The following is a 19,480-nucleotide window of genomic DNA, read 5'->3' as shown; positions in this document are numbered from 1 at the left end:
TGTTTTCTCCCTTGCCAAGTAAGACAGTTGTGAACTCTTCAGTGATGCCTTCCCCAGGATATTTGCAGATGTGGTTGGGAAAAGTCATTTCATCCCCGACCTTTGCATCTTAGGTGCTGAGGTGCTGGGGGTGCCATGGCGATCACGGAGAAGCAGGCCAGGTGGCACCCCCGGTGCCCAGAGGGGTCCGGGGATGCTGGCTGGCCTGCGCCCGGGCTCTCTCTCCCTCTGATCCACAATGCCATATCTGGTGGCAGGCAGCCCGCACCCCCGGCCTGGGGTTGTTGCTTCGCCTGCCACCAGGCTTTCCAATGGCAATCACTTGCTGGGGGGCGGGCAAAGGCAGCCAGCAGGGCCGCCTTTGCCTGCCCCCCAGCTCTTGCCTGCCACCTGGGTTTCCGACCCCTTTCACCTCCCATGATTGTGCCTATGTATGCAAATTAACCGCCATCTTGGTTGGCAGTTAATTTGCATATTGCCCTGATTAGCCACTGGGAAGCGTGTTGGAGGTACGGTTAATTACCATGTTTGTCTATTATTAGGTAAGATTACTTGCAAATATTTCTTTCCATTTAGTAGGTTGCCTTTTCATCTGTTGATGGCTTCATTTGCTGTACACAAGTTTTTTAGTTTGCTGTAGTCCCACTTATTTATTTTTGCTTTCTTTGCCTTTCTTTTTGGATTCAGATAATAAAATGATTGTCAATACCACTGTCAAGGAACTTACCGCCGATATTTTCTAGGAGCCTTTATAGTTTCTGATCTTAATTCAAATCTTTAATTCATTTTGAGTTAAATTTTGTGTGTGGTATAAGATAGTAATCTAGTTTTATTAATTTGAATTTGGCTGTTAAGTTTTCTCAACATCACTTGTTGAAGAAACTGTCATTTCCTTATGTATATTCTTGGCTCTTTTGTTATAATTAAATGACCATAGGTGCATGCATTTATTTCTGGGCTTTAGCTTCTGTTTCATTGTCCTATGTGTCTGTTTTTATGTCAATATCAAACTGTTTTGATTACTGTACTTTGTAACAGAGTTTGAAATCCAGGAGCGTGATGCCTCCAGCTTTGTTCTTCCTCAAGATGATTTTGACTGTTGGGGGTATTTTGTGGTTTCATATAAATTTTAGGATTGTTCTATTTCCTGTGAAAAATGCAATTTGAACTTCGCTGGGGATTACATTGAATCTGTGGATTGCTTTGTGTAGTATGGATATTTTTATAATACATTAATTCTTCCAGTCAATTCTGTGACTGGTTTTCAGATGACTTAACAAATCTCATTAGGAAGGGGCATTCATTTTGTTATCAAACAGCCCAAATTTTATCAGGTCCTTTCTAGTCTAATGGCTACCTATAATTCTTTCATTCTAATTCTCAAAAGTTATAGGAAAAATCATCTATCCTTGTTAAAATCACATTATTTTGTGTTCTCCATTCTCACTTTTTAAAAATGTATTTATTTTTTAATGATTTCAGAGAGGAAGGGAGAGGGAGGGAGAGAGAGACAAAAACATCATTGATGAGAATCATTGATTGGCTGCCCCAGGCCAGTCAAGTGGGTGCCAGCGGGCCCTCCGATTGCCCCACAGGTCGGCCCTGATTGCCGGCCAGACCTAGAGACCCTACCCATGAACAAATTTTGTGCACCGGGCACCTGGTTATTCAATAAAGTTGATAAGCAGGAAAGGTAGATAGCTTTACATAAAAATGCAAGAAAATTAAGTCAGTACCAGTGGTTTTTGGTTGTTTTATTTTTTTTTGAGAAATGCTGCATTATGTGTATCCTGCATGCCCCCTACTGGGGATCGAACTCACAACCCAGGCATGTGCCCTGACCAGGAATTGAACTATGACCACCTGATTCATAGGTCCACGCTCGACCATTGAGCAACACTGGCTGGGCTCTCCATTCTCACTTTTTACAAATGATCCTTAAATTATCTAGTTTTCTACTAGCATATTTATTTTTTTCCATTTAATATGAATGAAATTGGGATGCACTCTATAATTCATGTCTTATGATTTCTGTTCTCCAGGTAGTAGTCATGGCTAGTTGTACATGATTGGATAGCAAACGAGCCAACATCAGAAGAATTAATATCAGTGTAGTTTAGAAGAAAATCCTAGAAATAATTGCACAGCACTCTTTTATCAGCTAGAAATGAAATGACTATGGTGATTATAGTGAGAGAGAAATGATTATGGTGAATTTAGCTACATTCCCAAAGCAGAAATCAAAAGTAGGTCTTCTATCCTATATAATAAAAGCTTAATATGAAAATTGACTGAACGGCAGAACAGTGGGTGGAACAACTGGTCGTTATGATGCGCACTGACCAGCAGGGGGCAGACGCTCAACACAGGAACTGCCCCTAGCCGACAGGCCCCAGGCCAGTCAAGTGGGTGCCAGTGGGCCCTCCGATTGCCCCACAGGTCGGCCCTGATTGCCGGCCAGATCTAGAGACCCTACCCATGAACAAATTTTGTGCACCGGGCACCTGGTTATTCAATAAAGTTGATAAGCAGGAAAGGTAGATAGCTTTACATAAAAATGCAAGAAAATTAAGTCAGTACCAGTGGTTTTTGGTTGTTTTATTTTTTTTTGAGAAATGCTGCATTGTGTGTATCCTTAATGCCAGATGATATTGTGTGAAATATAATGGATATCAGAAACTCTGATACAAAAAAATGGTTTCACAGTGAAGTTTAAGGAAAAAGCTTAATTGTCTTATTTGCCTGTTTTCCTTTTTATTTATTCACAAAAGTGATTTGTGGTAAAGCCAATGTCTAAGTAAAAATAAATTCTTTCAATAATATTTAACCTAAAAGCTGAGTGGTACAAAGTATGTGACAGTTTGACGATCTTACTTTCCTTTCTTAGAGGTATATACAGTAATGTTTTGTCTTAGATTGGAAGAAATGTAGAAAGATGATCTCTATAACCCTCTTTCAAGCATATTTCAGTTTGTTACCAGTCTGCCAGAACTGGACTTAGTACCTTTGATCTCATCCAGTAATTCATTCACTCGTGATTCCTTGTAAAACTATTTTTAAGCCACATTATTAAAGTATGATTGACATATTTATTGTGTACAACTGGATTATTTTGGTAAATAGACCTATGTAACTGTCATCACCATTAAATACCACCTCTCAAAGTTTCCTCCCTTCCCCTTTATTATCATTTTGTATGTGCAGGTATTCATACATGTATATATAGTACTCTTGTAAAACTCTTAACAAACCTTTATTTGAGGTATGTCTATTGATACCTCAGATTTTACTAGGAACTTTAGTAGGTTCTTAGTACTGTTTTGTTTTTGTACCCCAAGAGTGGATTTTTATTCTATATCCGAGTAGTTTCACATGAAGCTTGATTTCTCCTATCTTGCGTTGAGGCATTTGGATTCACATTTTATACCTGTTAAATTTCACCTTGTTGATTGTTAAGTTCTTATTGTCATCCAAAAGTCATGCTTTCTAATTTTGACAGCTGTATCTTTATAGCATATCAGTGTAGGTTCTGTAGAACTTTGTCCAACTTGATGTAAATATTCTTTGGATTTGGGTCGTTGAGTTCATGATCAGTTCACCTACATACTACATTAGCATGAACTCTTATCCATAAGGCATTGATTTGTGTTGCTGAAAGATTATCTTAAGTTACAAAATTATCGTTCTTTTTTTTTTTTAAATTACCGTTCTTATGAGAATACTCATAGCCTTATAATTCTGAGACTGTAGAATGAAAAGATCCTAAAACCTGAATTGATTTCATGCTGCTTTTGAAGTACTTTTAAAATCTGATTTTCAGTTATCTTATCTGCATCACTGAATTATTCTACGCTCCTTAAACTGTCAAAAGTGTACCCATTTAATTTTGTCATATATTGCTTTGAAACCAATAATACTGATGTTCACTGTCAGTGACATTGTTAAATAATTTAAATGTTGCAATTTTTTTTTCTTTAGAAATCAATGTGGACTGAACATAAATCACCTGATGGAAGGACTTACTACTACAATACTGAAACAAAACAGTCTACTTGGGAGAAACCAGATGATCTTAAAACACCTGCTGAGGTAAAAATTTGAAGGCTGGAAATCAGGGATTATTAAGTACGTTGGGTTTTTGTTTTTTAGGATTTCGTGGGTATTTGACTATCCAAATAGCACTTATATCTCAGAAAGGCATTCAGAGGATAAAAGGGTTAATAAACACACCAATCTGCAAGAAGACAAAACACATTCTCTTCTTTGAACAGACCCATTTTATTTACTTACTTTGTCCCTGCTCAGGCACTCTTGTTAGGTGACATCAATTTAAGAAAGGTAATTTAAAGAATAAATTAGAAGGGAAAAAGACTATCCAACTGCCCTTTATTTTTTAAATTAACAATTCAAATTGTTTTCCTCTATAGTACACTTGGATGATTTCATGTGTCTTCTACTGAGTTTTTAAAATTTTCAAATGGGGCTGAGTTTATAGAGATGAAATTAAATTGCAGATACTTCTCTTAGAGTGGGAAATTGTCTTGTTGGAAAATGCCCCCCCTGAAGTAAGTATTTTTCATTTTATGTTGCAAGTTTACCACTCAGATTATACAGACAAGGAAGTAAGATGGAAGGAATAAATTGAGTAAGAAGTATTGTATGTGGAAAACTCTGAAGTCCTAAATAAAAGAGATTTGGTATTTCAGACTATACTTAATGATTTTCCTGGTTGGCACCTTTATCCTCCCTTCTGCCCTGTGCTCCACCCCCTTCCCCTTAAGGAATTTGAGGAGATAAAAGTATTTTCCAGCCACCACACTAATTTGTACCACAGTGCTTGTCAGAGGAGGTTGATAGATATTATAATTTTTTATTTATCCTAATGCTGACATAGTCAGTGTTATTTATCAATTATATATTTGCCAAGGCACTCTATCTGAATTTGAGTTTACAATAGCATTCTCATACCACACTAACTGTTTTATATATTACATTTTAAGTATATCATACTTATATATTGTTTCCTTTTAATTAACATCGATTTGTAATAAACTTTATTATGAAGCTGAAATCTAAGCATTACTAAATAAAATTTTGCTTGTTCCCAAATTTTGTTTTTTCTACTGTATTAGTTTTGAGAAGTCTCTGAAATGCGTGGTTGGTCATTTTTACCTTTGATTGGGTATAAATGAAGAAGAGGAAGAAAGTTAAAAAACAAACAAACAATGAAATGGCAATAAATATCTATCAACAATTGAATATCAAAATAAACAAGAAATTTAATGAACCAAATAAACTGGTGAATAAAATAGGATCAGAGGCATGGAAAAATGGAACAGACTGATGAATTTCAGAGGGTAGGGGGTTGGGAGGGTGGGAAGAAATTAACCAAAGATCTTACCTTTGGACATAGACAGGGTAGTGAAGGTCTGGGGCAGGGTGGAAACCCAGTGGAGGGGGGTAAGGGGGGCATCTATAATACTCTAAACCAGGGGTCCTCAAACTTTTTAAACGGGGCCAGTTCACTGTCCCTCAGACTGTTGGAGGGCTGGACTGTAGTTTTAAAAAAAACTATGAACAAATTCCTATGCACATTGCACATACCTTATTTTGAAGTGAAAAAAACAAAACGGGAACAAATACAATATTTGTATTTGCATGTGGCCCGTGGGCCGTAGGTTGAGGACCCCTGCTCTAAACAGTAAAGACTTAAGGAATAAAAAAAGCACGTAGGGTTTGAAATTCAGGTAAATTTGCTTTTGAATCTTGCCTCTGCTCCTTAATAGATATATTACCATAGATAAGTTATTTCTCTAGGTAAATGTGGAATCCTATGTAATAAAAGGCTAATATGCAAATTGTCCCCTTGAACTGGAGTTCCACCTGGAGTTTGACCAGGGGGTAGGGCTGGCTGTACCCCACCCAAGCATGAATTCATGCACCGGGCCTCTAGTAATAGTGTAAATGTTATAGTAGTATTATAATGATTAAATAATATATTCCGATCTTAACATTACTCTAAGCATCTCGTAATTGGTAGCTTATGTAGCATTACTTCACAAGCTTTCAAATTGTATGGCTTGATAATATCTAATGAAAACAGTGAGTGATGAGTGATACTAAAAACATTACTATTAACTGATGGTTTGCTTCCCTCTAGCAACTTTTATCTAAATGCCCCTGGAAGGAGTACAAGTCTGACTCTGGGAAGCCATACTATTATAATTCTCAAACAAAAGAATCCCGTTGGGCCAAACCCAAAGAACTTGAGGATCTTGAAGGTAAAACAGAAAAAAGTAATTTGTAATGTTAATTTATATATATGTGTGTGTGTGTGTGTGTGTGTGTGTGTGTGTCATTCACACTGAAACAATCCCTTATAAATAGGATTGTTCAAACAAAGGCTTTTTTTAAAAAAATTAAATGATTAGAATGTTTTAAATGGTATAACAGTTTTATGGGCTCTTATTTTCTTGTTGCTCTAGATCTCAGTTCTATAGATTTTAAATAGATTTTTATTTGATTTGATTCCACTGAAACTAGGATACCAGAATACCATTGTTGCTGGAAGTCTTATTACAAAATCAAACCTGCATGGTGAGCTGCTTTGATAATTCATTTTCTGTCATTATTTAACATTTTTATACTATGTCACTAATATTCACTAACCATGATTGGATAAATCTGCAGTGAGGAATATCTAATTCAAAGAATTTCTTTCACTTAAGGGTTATATTATAAATGAGCTTGTAGCTTTTGAATTTGCACTTTGGTGTTTGTTTTTTAAATTATATGCCATTGGAAAAGAGAGCAAGGACAGTTATATACAATATTTCCAAATACAGCTCTGGGTGGTGTATACATGGAATATAGGTGTTAACCATTTAGCAGCTAGCAGAGAACCTTGAATCCTTATCAGTTTAAAATTTGTTAATATATTGTGAAACTACATATTTAATGCAGATTTTATATAATCACAACATTGCAAAATAGGTCTTATACTTGTTTTGGGAGAATTAAGGTAAGCAAAGTATTATGCCTCACAAAGGGAGGACTTTTTGGGTTTTAACATTCTCAATTGTTCAGAATACTGCTTAAAATCTAAAAATACTACCTAATATAAAACCCAGGACTTAAAATAGCAGATTATGAATAAGAATGGAGAATTTAATTCTTTTCACTTTTACGTAAGATAGAATCTGGTGTCAAACAATAGTAGGTTAAAAGTAAAAGAATGTAGAAGGGGACTAACAAAGTAGTCTGCAATGTGAAATGACATCTGACATGAAAAAGATAATGATGATTTCTTAAAGGCACTGTGGTCTGAAGTCTATTTACTACCTTTGCTCTGTGTCACCTCATTAGCTTAGATAGAGTATCATTTGTATATGAAAAATATTATAATTTATGTTAGTAACAGTAACCCCTTTAGTATATTTTGTCAGCCATCCTAGACAGATTTTCAGAAATGATACAGTTTTTAAAATACAGGGTGTCCTAAAAAAATGCATACACTCTTTAACAGTTGATTCTATTATATTTTGAAAATGAAATGTATTTTAGTAAACACTGCCTTTATAATTATTCAAAGTGTGTATACATTTTCTTGGGACACCCTCTATTTTCATAGAGTTAGGTTTATGTTATTTACATAGAGCACCTCATTCCCTAATGATGCTAAGATATTTTTGTTACCACTACAAAAAAATGTTACCTTAACCAGAATAAAAGCTGGAGCATTGAGTTGCTAATCTTTACAGCTCAATTTAAATTTCTGTACTAGCATTGGCTAATAATACTGTAGGTAGGCTCGAAGTTTATTGACGTTAGAAATATGAAGCTCATTTCTGATATAACCCTACTACATATAGTTGGTGTGCATAATTATCTACCTGTCAATGCTATTATATATGTGCAGGAATTTCATAACATGAATTTGATCCTGTTTTGAATTTGATATCTTTAAGAAATAACAAATAGTTTTATCCCTGGGGAAAGTACTGTTTTATTTCAGGGAGTTTTTGCAGTAGCTAGCAATCTTTGGGAAAGCAGCAGTGTGGGGAAAAGCTTTCTTAAAAACTGCTCTTTAAGTTTGTCTTTATTCTTTAATTGTTGCCCTGGGACTTTGGAGCAAGCACTTGCTCAGTAAAAGTGGTGATTTTATATATGTACATATATAATAAGTTAAATCTTACTGTATGAAACTTTATCTCCTTTAAAGTTTTTTTTTCAGTGATTGTATTTAAAAACTATTATGTAACTTTTCTTTTTTCTCTTTAATAGCAATGATCAAAACTGAAGAAAGCAGGTAAGCAAATTTTATATATCAGTGCATATTTAGAAATGTGATATCTCCTATAATTTTGTTTTAACAGTATAAATAATATTAACATGTTAGGACTTATGGTTTGGTGTCTTTGGAGAATTTGAGGGTTGGAGAGGGGTATTTACTCAAAGTACACTAGTGATGCTTTACTAGACAGTGATTGTTTGAATTTAGACTACATCATTTATCATTAAGATTGTGTTATAGAAAACTCCAAAATTTTGTTTAAGTTATTTTGGAAATGGATGAAGTATTTTATAGATATAGATATCTTCCTTTATTCAGGTTTTTCTTTTAATGAGTAAAATCTAAAGAGTGTATGGAAATTTATGATATAGATCAAATTTTATGGCATGATACAATCTGATAGTGCATTTTGTAAATGAAAACAATTATTAGGCTTTTGAAAATGCAGAGTTGCCTGAGTGCCTATCATACATTTTCGTGAATGTTTGCTGAATTAAATCAGAGTAATCCAGTTTTATTCTGTGGTTTTAATTATTTTAAATGACTTAACAGTTTGGCAGCACTGCCTTTTTTCCCTTTTAAGAGTTTCTCTTATTCATTTTATGATAAGATAATTAATTGTATGATAATTAAACACTAGCTTTATTTGGCTTTGTGATTATTAGTATTGAAATAACCAGTTTTCTCTTTTTTTAAATATATAGTAAGCAAGAAGAATGCACCACAGCATCAACAGCCCCAGTTCCTACAACAGAAATTCCTTCCACAATGAGCACCATGGCTGCTGCAGAAGCGGCAGCTGCTGTTGTTGCAGCTGCTGCAGCTGCTGCAGCAGCTGCTGCTGCAGCCAACGCCAGTGCCTCCACCTCTGCTAATACTGTCGGTGGAACTGTTCCTGTTGTACCTGAGCCTGAAGTTACTTCAATTGTTGCTACTGTTGTAGATAATGAAAACACAGTAACCATTTCAACTGAAGAACAAGCACAACTTACTACTACCCCTGCTGTTCAGGATCAAAATGTTGACAGTAATGCTGGAGAAGAAACATCTAAGGAAACTGTAGCTGAGTAAGTTTAGTACCTTGTCTTTTGCAAATCAGTACCAGACAAATTGCCAGTTTAGTCATTGGCCATTAACTGTTAATTTGGGGGGAATCAAAGTATAAGCCTTTAGATAGTAGATCACTTTAAGGCTGAATTTTCTTGGGCTATGCTCGTGCTTTCAAACTCTTGTAAAACTAATCCACAGAATTTTAAGAAGCAGAACTTCTTAGTTAGAGAAACATATTTAAAAGGGTGCCCAGAACTTTAGTCATCAAGATCTATTGTGGTGCAGTATTTTAAAACAATCAGTGTAACAGTCCATGATTAATAAAATAGGAAAATTTTAAGTAAAGATCAGTATTGCTGATTTTCTTTTGCCTCTATCTCAAATATGGCTTAGCATGGCATTGCAGTGAAGTTTGCTATAGTTTGATATTGAACAAACAAAAATCAAGTAGGCAAAAAATAAAGATAACACTCAAGTAGGCAAAAAAAGGTAACATAAGGAAGATGTAAGAAAACTATTAGTGAGATTAAATTAGTACAACTTAATGCAGCAAAAGTTTGCATACCCTATGATTAGTAATATTTCATATAACGATGCTTTATACAGTTATAAAAAGGAACCTTGTGCTGTGCTTTTTTACTTTAATGATACCTACATAAAAAAAAAGTTAACCATGGTGTCAAGTTTGAAACATGATCACCCATGTTAATACTTAAGCATATTGCTTTCATTTCCCTACCCATTTTTGTAAAGGTTTTTCTTAGGTACATATCTCAAAGTGAAAATAGCTTTATAACTTTTCTGATACTTAGAAGTTATAAAAGAATATATGGTATGTTTGAAGGCATAAAAATTATTTTTATATTTTATTTATATCATCCTGCCCTTATTCTCTGCATTTAAAATGTGTACATGTATATGAGACGCCTCCATAGCATGTTGAATGATGGAATATTATTTTATTAACATATACATAAGTTTTAAGTGTTCTTCTCATAAACATTTAAGCTTGGAACAACGTTCTTTCACATATCATTTTGTACTTACTGTATTTTTTCCACAATAATTTGTTTTTCATAATGCTAACAATTATTTCCTGCTTTTTTTCTTTCAAATATTTAGAGTGCTTCTTGGCATAATAATTTTGAAACTTATTTTGTAAAAATTTCCAGTTTGAAAGAGAGAGAGAGAGAGAGAAGGAGAGAGGAAGGAAGGAAGGAAGGAAGGAAGGAAGGAAGGAAGGAAGGAAGTTTGAAAAAGAATATAACCTTTCATTTCATAAAGACCCTCCCCCCCCCAAAAAAAAAAATAAACTGTCTAAGAGTAAATACTTTGGGTTTTGTAGTTCTAAAGTCTGTCACAGTGACTCACTTCTGCTGTGATAACACACAATCAGCCATAAACAATATGTAAACTCATGAGCATGATTGTGTTCTAGTAAAGCTATATTTACAGAAACAGGCAGCAGGCTGGATTTGGCCCAGGGATTTGCCAACCTCGATTTAGATTGATCTCCTTTTATATTTTGTCATGCTTGCTCAAATTCTTAGTTGTTATAGCACTAAAATGAAGGCATTGAATAAGATTTGTAAGTCATTTAGAAGTTGTTAACTAGTGGAGTTAAATTTTTATTTTGGCCTTTTTGCAGAGTCTTAATAACTGAGTGTTTTACACAAACTTTTATATTGCCTTTCTTTATGTTTAGGTAAGCATGTGGGTTTCATATTGGAGACATTAAAAAATTGTCAAATTTTAGCTCAACATTGAAGATCTAAATTTTTCTAAATGAAGCAAATGTTTATTTAAGTTATAAATAACATGTTTAAATTTCTCTCTAGTTTTACTCCCAAGAAAGAAGAGGACGAAAGCCAACCAGCAAAAAAAACATATACTTGGAATACAAAGGAGGAGGCAAAGCAAGCATTTAAGGAGTTATTGAAAGAAAAGGTATTTGCATTATAGATTTTTATATGACCTAATAATTGTCTAATAAATGAAGCTACTCTTCATTGTAATCCATACTATGATGCCTTTATTGAAAATGAACTAAATTTGTCCCTTTTTTTGAAGAACATTTTTTGCGAATCTGACTTTAACCAAAATAAAAGCCCACAAAAACTATTGTGTGCAAAGGTACACCAGTACCTTTCACCTCAATATCTTTTGTAAGGTTTTTTATTCATAAAACCTGTTATCTTTTAATCAATAGTTTTAAGAGAAAGTATTCATGCTCTTTTTCAGTTTCAGTTTTCTTTTTAGTGTATAGGTATATCATTACCCAGATTTGCCTTGCTTCAGTAAGAAAGTATTTTAGACCTTTAAAAAAAAACCTGCAAAGGAAGTGCTTGCTGTTTGCAGTGAGTATTATACTTTGTTCTCTGTTGTATAACTTTTACGATATTTGTGTGAAATTCTAATTTCTTATTAAATGGTTTTCAGCGGGTACCATCTAATGCTTCATGGGAGCAAGCTATGAAAATGATTATTAATGATCCACGATACAGGTAATACTTAGATGATTTTTTTTTTTAATTTGCTTTGTACTTGGAGCATAGCAAGCCTAGAAAATTCAAAATTGTGTAAAGCAATGTAACTTTCCACTCCCATTATCTTCTGTTATTCTGGATGCTAAGAATAGAGTTGTTCCATGTGTGATATGAAATAAAAAGCCAAAAAAAGGCTTGTACTATTTGAGTACTATGCTGTAGATGAAATTAGAATTATTTTGAAAGAAATTATTTTCTGTAATCGTTTGTTATCTTTAATATCTTACTGAAATGTTCTTAATTTGTGACTAAAATCAATTATATTGTTTTTGGAAGCACTAACATTTGATCATTCTGTCTTCATTTTACTCTGTGACATTTTTCTGTTAGTGCTTTAGCAAAGTTGAGTGAAAAAAAGCAGGCCTTTAATGCCTATAAAGTTCAGACAGAGAAAGAAGAAAAAGAAGAAGCAAGATCGAAATACAAAGAGGCTAAGGAATCCTTTCAGCGTTTTCTTGAAAATCACGAGAAAATGACCTCCACAACCAGATACAAGTAAGAGTTTTTAGTGATGCATAGTATGTATTTACTGCACTGTTTGTGTCTGACTTTTTGCCAAGTGCATTAACTATTCTAAAGTAGATGCTCATTAAATAAAATGAGATAATTTGTAAGCATGCCGGTTTTTGCTTATGACTTTTTTATTAGGTACATACCAAATCAGTAGTTAAATGTAGAATTTAACTTACAGACTCATTGAGCTATTGATTAGGGAACTATAACAAAAAGGAAAGACGTGATTTAATATTTAAAGCTTGACTCCTACTTAATGTAAGAATTGAAATTTTTGGTATTTGTGGAAGGAAACAGGCTATTTTCATTAACTATTGCATTTTGAAAAATTGCATGTAAATAGCATTCTTGATTTTAGAGTGCTTTATTTTTTTAAAACTAGGTAATTCAGTATTAACATGTAGTTAGCTATTAAGTTTATTTTCCCTATGTGCTTCCTTATTTTTCTGTTTTCTAGAAGAGCCTTAGTGAAAGACTCTTTATTTCTTTAATTAGTACTATTTTGTGGGTTAGCTAAATTCCTGACTTTTTTTTATCCTCTCCCATATTCTACCTGACCAGAGATCAAACCCTGCACAACCTTTTTGTGTGCTGGACGACCCTTCCACAAACTGAACCACTGGCCAAGGCATCTGATAACTTTTATTTATTTATTTATTTTTATTTCAGAGAGGAAAGGAGAGGGAGAGAGAGATGGAAACATCAGTGATGAGAGAGAATCATTGATCTGCTGCCTCCTGCATGCCCCCCACTGGGGATCGAGCCGGCAACCCAGGCATGTGCCCCTGACTGAAATCGAACTGGGACCCTTCAGTCCGCAGGCCAACGCTCTATCCACTGAGCCAAACCAGCTAGGGCTTGATAACTTTTTGAAGTCTATCATTTAGTCCCATGGGCAGTTTGATAGTGTCTCTAGCTACCCTAAGTAAAAGAGATAGTTTTGACTACAAAACATTGCTCATTTAGAATTAACTCCTTTGTCTCTAAGGAGTCCTAAGCTATTTTATTCTTAATTATTCAAAAGTTTTCCTTTATAATACAATCATGAATTTAGAGTGGTAAAGAGTGTTCATATGGTGGTTTTAAATTTAGTATAAAGTCAAAATGGCCAGAGATTAATTTTTATTGTATGATATAGAGTAACATTTAACTTTTTTGAACAGAAAAGCAGAGCAAATGTTTGGCGAGATGGAAGTCTGGAATGCAATATCAGAGCGTGATCGTCTTGAAATCTATGAAGATGTTTTATTCTTTCTTTCAAAAAAAGAAAAGGTATAATTCACTTTTACTGGTGTTTATAGATAAAACAAGATGTTTCTTCATTCTGATTAATAGTTACTTTATATCATGTTCATTTTGGTTGGTTGTTTATCCAGTTTATGTGGTGCAGCATACCCATTTATTAGAAGTTAGGTTTGAAATGTATAGCTTCTGTAAGTACTGATGTGAACATAGAAAATATAGACTCATCTATTGTTTGAATTGTCATTAACTGGCTGTTTTATACTTACTTGGAGAGAGAAGACACTTTTTCTTTTTAGCTCATTGGGCTTAAAAATTACTCTGTTTCTGCTTATGGTGCTTGCACTTATGATTCTTTTATAAGAGGGCAGTAACCGATACTAATAAAAGGGTAATATGCAAATGGTTGGGACGCCCTCATGCGTAATGAACGATCAGCAGGCTGCGTGCACAGCAGGTGCAGGTGGGTGGGGAGTTGAAGCATCGGGGATTTGGTCATACCATCACAATCTATCACCAGGAGGCCTGGGGCCCAGCGAGGCCTGGGGGTCCCGCGGCTCCGTGCGGACTGAGGCAGGATCCCCGGCTCCGTCCTAACTCTTTGGGGCAATCCATTGAGGAGCCCCGGATGGGTGGGTGAGACCAACCTCTTTGGGGCGATGGATCACGGGGCTCCCGCACTGTGATGGCACAGACCAGGCTGGGGGAACCTCCCCGCCCACCCCGAGTACACGAATTTCGTGCACTAGGCCACTAGTATGTAATGGTTTCCACTAAAATGTATTTATGATAGTGTTTTAAAATACCTCTTTTTTGCTTGTGACTATTTTATGCACTAAATTGTATATTATCCAGTCTTCAAGAGACTTCCAGATATGTAGTATAAATAAAACTTTGGTCATAGCTGGAAGTGGTTGAAGACCTTAGCATTTGTTCATTGTATGATTTGTCAGCAGTAACTAGCTTTGTAGAACATAGTTGTAATAGGAAGAGACATTTATTGGAGGGAGGAGAGAGTCATGTTATCCAGATTTTGGCTGTAGAAGAGAGGTGAAAAAATTGAAAATAGATACCAAGCCACGCAGCTAGGCCAGAGCATTGGAAAGGTAAATAATGTTGATATTCAAAGTAAATGAGTATTGAAATTTGGTCATCAGTTAGAATGTAAAGAAACATTTACTAATTGGAGTTCAAATATCATACTTCCTTTAAACTTCAAAAAATTTATTCATACTTTTGATTTAGGAGCAAGCAAAGCAATTGCGAAAAAGAAATTGGGAAGCCTTAAAAAACATACTTGACAACATGGCTAATGTAACATATTCTACTACTTGGTCTGAAGCCCAGCAGTATTTGATGGATAATCCAACTTTTGCAGAAGATGAGGAATTACAGAGTAAGCATAATGACTAAGTGGGAGGAAACAGTTTTTAAAAGGTTGTCGAGCAGCAAAGAATTCTTACTTTCTTAATGAGACCATTAATTGAATTTTAGACAGTTGTCAATTCATTTGTGAAAAGATGTTTTATTTCCAAATAGGATATTTTTGTGATTTAGGACAAAAATCTGAAGTTAACTTTACAGATAATCCTTGAAATATGCTTATCATTCATCAAAGATGAAATTGTCCTGTGTCACTTCGTATGAACCAAATTACCACATTTTATTCATGCTTTCTTCTTTTTTAAAAAAATATTTTTATTGATTTCAGAGAGGAATGGTGAGGGAGAGATAGATAGAAACATTAATGATGAGAATCATTGATCGGCTGCCTCCTGCACACCCCCTACTGGGGATCCAGCCCGCAACCCAAGCATGTGCCCTTGACTGGAATTGAACCTAGGACCCTTCAGTCTGCAGGCTAACCCAAACCAGCTAGGGCTCATGCTATCTTCTTAAATTAATAGCTCTAAAAGTTTGCAAAACGCCAAAAAAATGTATTAGCATTATCTTACATTAAGCTTTCCCCAGTTCTGTCTTTACTACCTATATGCCCTTTACCAGAATCAAACCTGGGACCCTTTAGTCCACAGGCTGATGCTGTATCCACTGAGCCAAACCGGTTAGGGCTAAAGTTTTGTTTTTTGTTTTTTATTAACCTCTGAATACCATACTTTGGGAGATTTGGGGTAGGGCCTAGAACTCTGCACTTGGAAAAGTTCCTTGGATAATTCTGATACTGCTGACAAATTTTCTAATATTTTTGTTTTCATTATTGGATCATGTGCATAGTCTTTCCTTAATCCTCGGATGCAGGGTATCTTTTGATGAAGTCTTTTTTGGTATTTTCCTTAAATGTTACCCATTTAGATGATTACAAGTCATATTTGAGTTACAGTACAAGTATTTTGGAAGGGTGAATTTGAAATTTATAAAGTTAATGCAAATAATTAAATTGCTTTCCTAACATTTGATATTTTAATTTTTTTAACTGAAAAAAACTCTAGACATGGATAAAGAAGATGCATTAATTTGCTTTGAAGAACACATTCGGGCTTTAGAAAAGGAGGAGGAAGAAGAAAAACAGAAGAGTTTGCTGAGAGAAAGGCGACGACAGCGTAAAAATAGAGAATCTTTTCAGGTATTTTAAAAATATTTCTAGCTTAATTTTATAGTGATAGTATTTTATAACAATACTACAAACTATTTTGAGACACCTGACCCAGATCACTAATATAGGCTTTGTGAAGTGTTCATACACAATTAACTCTTTAAGTTCTACAATTAGTTAGGAACCCATTTAAGGAAACCAGCCATTTTAGTCCAGCGGAATATGGAAGGCTGTAACAGATTTGGTATTTAAGGAGCACACTGACAGATAAGGTTTTATTTGGGAAAGAGAAATGGGATGAGGGAAGACTGAAAACAAATTATATGTGCTGAATCATTGGTACTAGTTGGTTTTTAAGCTCTAGAGAATTGTGGGGAATGCTGTGGTAATGTTTAGGGGATAGGCCGTAATTCTAAAATGCTATACATAGGAGCAGAAATTACATATTCTTTACATAGGTTACTGTTTCATTTTCATCTTCATGTACCATCTTTTATTCTCTCATTAATGGAGAATATTAGCAGTGAATTATAATGATAGCAGTTAACATTAATTGATTGCTTACTGCTTAAACATTATAAAATTAAATTTCTTAATTTTTATGCCAGCCTTGTATAAGAGTAGGTACTATTTTTATGCCCACTTTTATAGATAGGAAATTATCTAAGACAGAGGAAGTGACTTGCCTAAATTCAACTATTGAATAGTAGAGCCAAAATTTGAATCTGCAGTCTTAAATACAGGGTCTCTTCCATTAAACACTGTACAAGTATAAATGCTAAGTTACAGTAGCTTAAATATGTCTGTTTCTTAAAATAACAGTTGTCTCGCCCTAGCCAGTTTGGCCCAGTGAATAGAACATCGGCATGTGGACTGAAGGGTGTCGGATTCGATTCCCAGTCAAGGGCACTTGCCTCGGTTGCAGGCTCGATCCCCAGTCCCATGTGGGAGGCAACCAATTGATGTGATGTGTGTCTCATATGTTTCTCTCGTGTCTCTCCCCACCCCTTCCACTCTCTCTAAAAATCAAAGGAAAAATACTATTGGGTAAAGATTAACAAAAAATAAAATAACAGTTGTTTGGTCTAGGGTAGGACACATTGTAATGCCCTAAGCCAGTGATTCTCAAAACTTAGTATACATCAGAATCATCTAGTAGGCTTTTTAAAAAGCTTGGGCCACCATGCCAAAGGTCACTAACCATCTTAAATGTCACAGTTAATAACATTATTTTCGTTTTCATTCCATAAAAACTTACAATTTACTACTCTTGATGGATTTCTGTGTCTTGTTAGTGGTTTCCCAGGGGATCATTTAGAGGATTTTTAAAAACACAGATTATTGAGCCTTACCATCAGAGTTTGATTTGGTAATTCTGGGTGGGTTCTGAGAATTTGAATTTCTAATAAGTTTTTAGGTGGTAGTAAAGCATGGCCCATACTTTGAAATTGCCTTAACCTTGTTCCCATGATCACATCTAAGTTGAAAGGGTAGTCCTTTTGTTCTTGTGGGTTTGTTTGTTTTTACCTGTTGAATATATAATTTTCTTGTTAGAGAAACAAATGTTAACAAGACAAACAAAACTTCCCCATCCACATACAACAATTTAATAGATAAAAGAACAGTTAAAATAAATGAAAAACAAAAAGAGGAAATATTAAACTTCGTTATAGCTTTAAAACATTAATGTCTGATACAATTAGAAATCACATTCATATCTCAAACTTTTTTCCAAAAGTATGGCTCCTTATTTAAAAAAATACTGTATCCTATTAGAAATGGAAACAGAGGCTATCCCAGCCCCTGTGGGTCTCTCTGTGTCTTTCTGGTGGTGGCCCTGGCCACTGTGGCAAGGTGTCTACAAGCCTTCCTGTGTTTCCCAGATTAGATTTTACTTATAGGTGGTAAACAATTCAGTATAACCTCAACTTCACATCCCAGACTCTAGAACTTCAATATCCATTTTATAGCAATACCACTGCTTTTTAAAGAACTGATTATTAAACATACTAGAGGCCCAGTACACAGGATTTGTGCACTGGTGCCGGGCGTCGCCTGTGGGGATCGGCCTACTGCGGGAGCAGGTGTTCATCCCGGCCAGCCAAGCGGCTGTGGACCTGCCCTCTGAGCGGTGCTCCCGCTGGTTGTTCTGTAGTTCTGCTGTACGGTCGCTGGGCTTTTATTATATAGAGTTGTAAAAAGTACTTTAGACAGCTACTGTAAAGACAAAATTACACTCAACAGCACCTCTGCCCACCCACCCCCCACCCCCCAAATCATGTTTTCCAGAGAATTATCAGTCAGATAAGAAAACATAATCTCAGTATTGGGTTCAGTCCTCCCTCAGGTCTGTGGAGCTGCTGAATCTGAACTCAGCTGCTCTGAATGAGAATCTAGGACACACTTTGTCTCTTTCTTTCCTCACTGCTCTCCTCTCCCGCTCCCTCTCCCACCTCCTGATGAAACTTAACTAAGTAAGTTAAGAGGGCAGTTCCTTTTAAATCTAGTAATGTATAAGTTCTCCTTAATATTCATTTGCTGAGAATTTAGTCACTTGGCCGAAACTAGTTACAAAGGAGGCTATAAAACCTAGATTTTAAATAATCAGCCATGTGCCCAGGAAGAAGGGGTAGACAGATTTTTAGAAAGTCAGTTAATCAATGCAACCATTGATTGAGTTTTCATGGCTCTTACGAAGGTTTTGCAATGGTTTAAACTAAGGAGACCTGTATGATAAAGTAATCCTATCTAATAAAAGAGACACATGGTAATTGGCATATGACCGCTACCCTTCCCATTGGCTAATCAGGGCAATATGCAAATTAACTGCCAAACAAGATGGAGGTTAACCGCCAACAAAGATGACAGTTAATTTGCATACATAGGGGCAATAATGGGAGGCCATAGGGGAAGGACGGTGATTGGAAACACAGGCGGCAGGCAAGAGCCGGGAGGCACTGCCCCGGCCCTAGATCAGAGAACTGGCTGCCTTTGCCCGCCCCCCTGCCGGTGATCAGAGAAGCCGGAGGGCCGCAGGGAAGAGGCAGGCGCCCGCCTCTTCCCTGGCGGCCCCTGCCAGGGATGAGCAACCCGAGATCCCGCAGCAGGATAGGGTGACCTGCAGCCAGCCCCCCTGTGCACCTGACTGCCCATGGGATCGCGGATGGGATCCCACAGCAGGAAAGGGGGCCTGCAGGCAGCCTCTGTGTGCGCCTGTACGTGGGATCGCTGCAGCTATCACAGAGCAGGAAAGAGCGGCCTCTAGCCAGCTCCTGTGTGCGCCTG

At 35.9% G+C, this 19,480-nt stretch overlaps 1 protein-coding gene across 11 annotated transcripts in view; it reads left to right on the top strand.

Moving 5' to 3' along the window:
• PRPF40A (pre-mRNA processing factor 40 homolog A) overlaps positions 1–19,480 on the top strand; it is a 57,487-nt gene that overhangs the window by 26,642 nt on the left and 11,365 nt on the right. For 10 of the 11 annotated variants that reach the window (XM_015559813.1, XM_015559816.1, XM_015559814.1 and 7 more), the window contains 11 exons: positions 3,979–4,089; positions 6,161–6,281; positions 6,544–6,597; positions 8,284–8,308; positions 8,998–9,360; positions 11,182–11,290; positions 11,783–11,847; positions 12,220–12,384; positions 13,566–13,674; positions 14,890–15,040; positions 16,092–16,225. In XM_015559813.1, the coding sequence (XP_015415299.1) occupies positions 3,979–4,089; positions 6,161–6,281; positions 6,544–6,597; positions 8,284–8,308; positions 8,998–9,360; positions 11,182–11,290; positions 11,783–11,847; positions 12,220–12,384; positions 13,566–13,674; positions 14,890–15,040; positions 16,092–16,225 (1,407 nt within the window). The remainder of the gene's footprint in view (positions 1–3,978; positions 4,090–6,160; positions 6,282–6,543; positions 6,598–8,283; positions 8,309–8,997; positions 9,361–11,181; positions 11,291–11,782; positions 11,848–12,219; positions 12,385–13,565; positions 13,675–14,889; positions 15,041–16,091; positions 16,226–19,480) is intronic. The other variant, XM_015559810.1, reaches the window with a different exon arrangement.

The sequence above is a fragment of the Myotis davidii genome, unplaced genomic scaffold (genome assembly GCF_000327345.1).
Source record: "Myotis davidii unplaced genomic scaffold, ASM32734v1 scaffold753, whole genome shotgun sequence".
Classification (NCBI taxonomy): domain Eukaryota; kingdom Metazoa; phylum Chordata; class Mammalia; order Chiroptera; family Vespertilionidae; genus Myotis; species Myotis davidii.
Note: the sequence above shows the minus strand (reverse complement) of the source record. Positions and strands in the feature narration are given on the sequence as shown.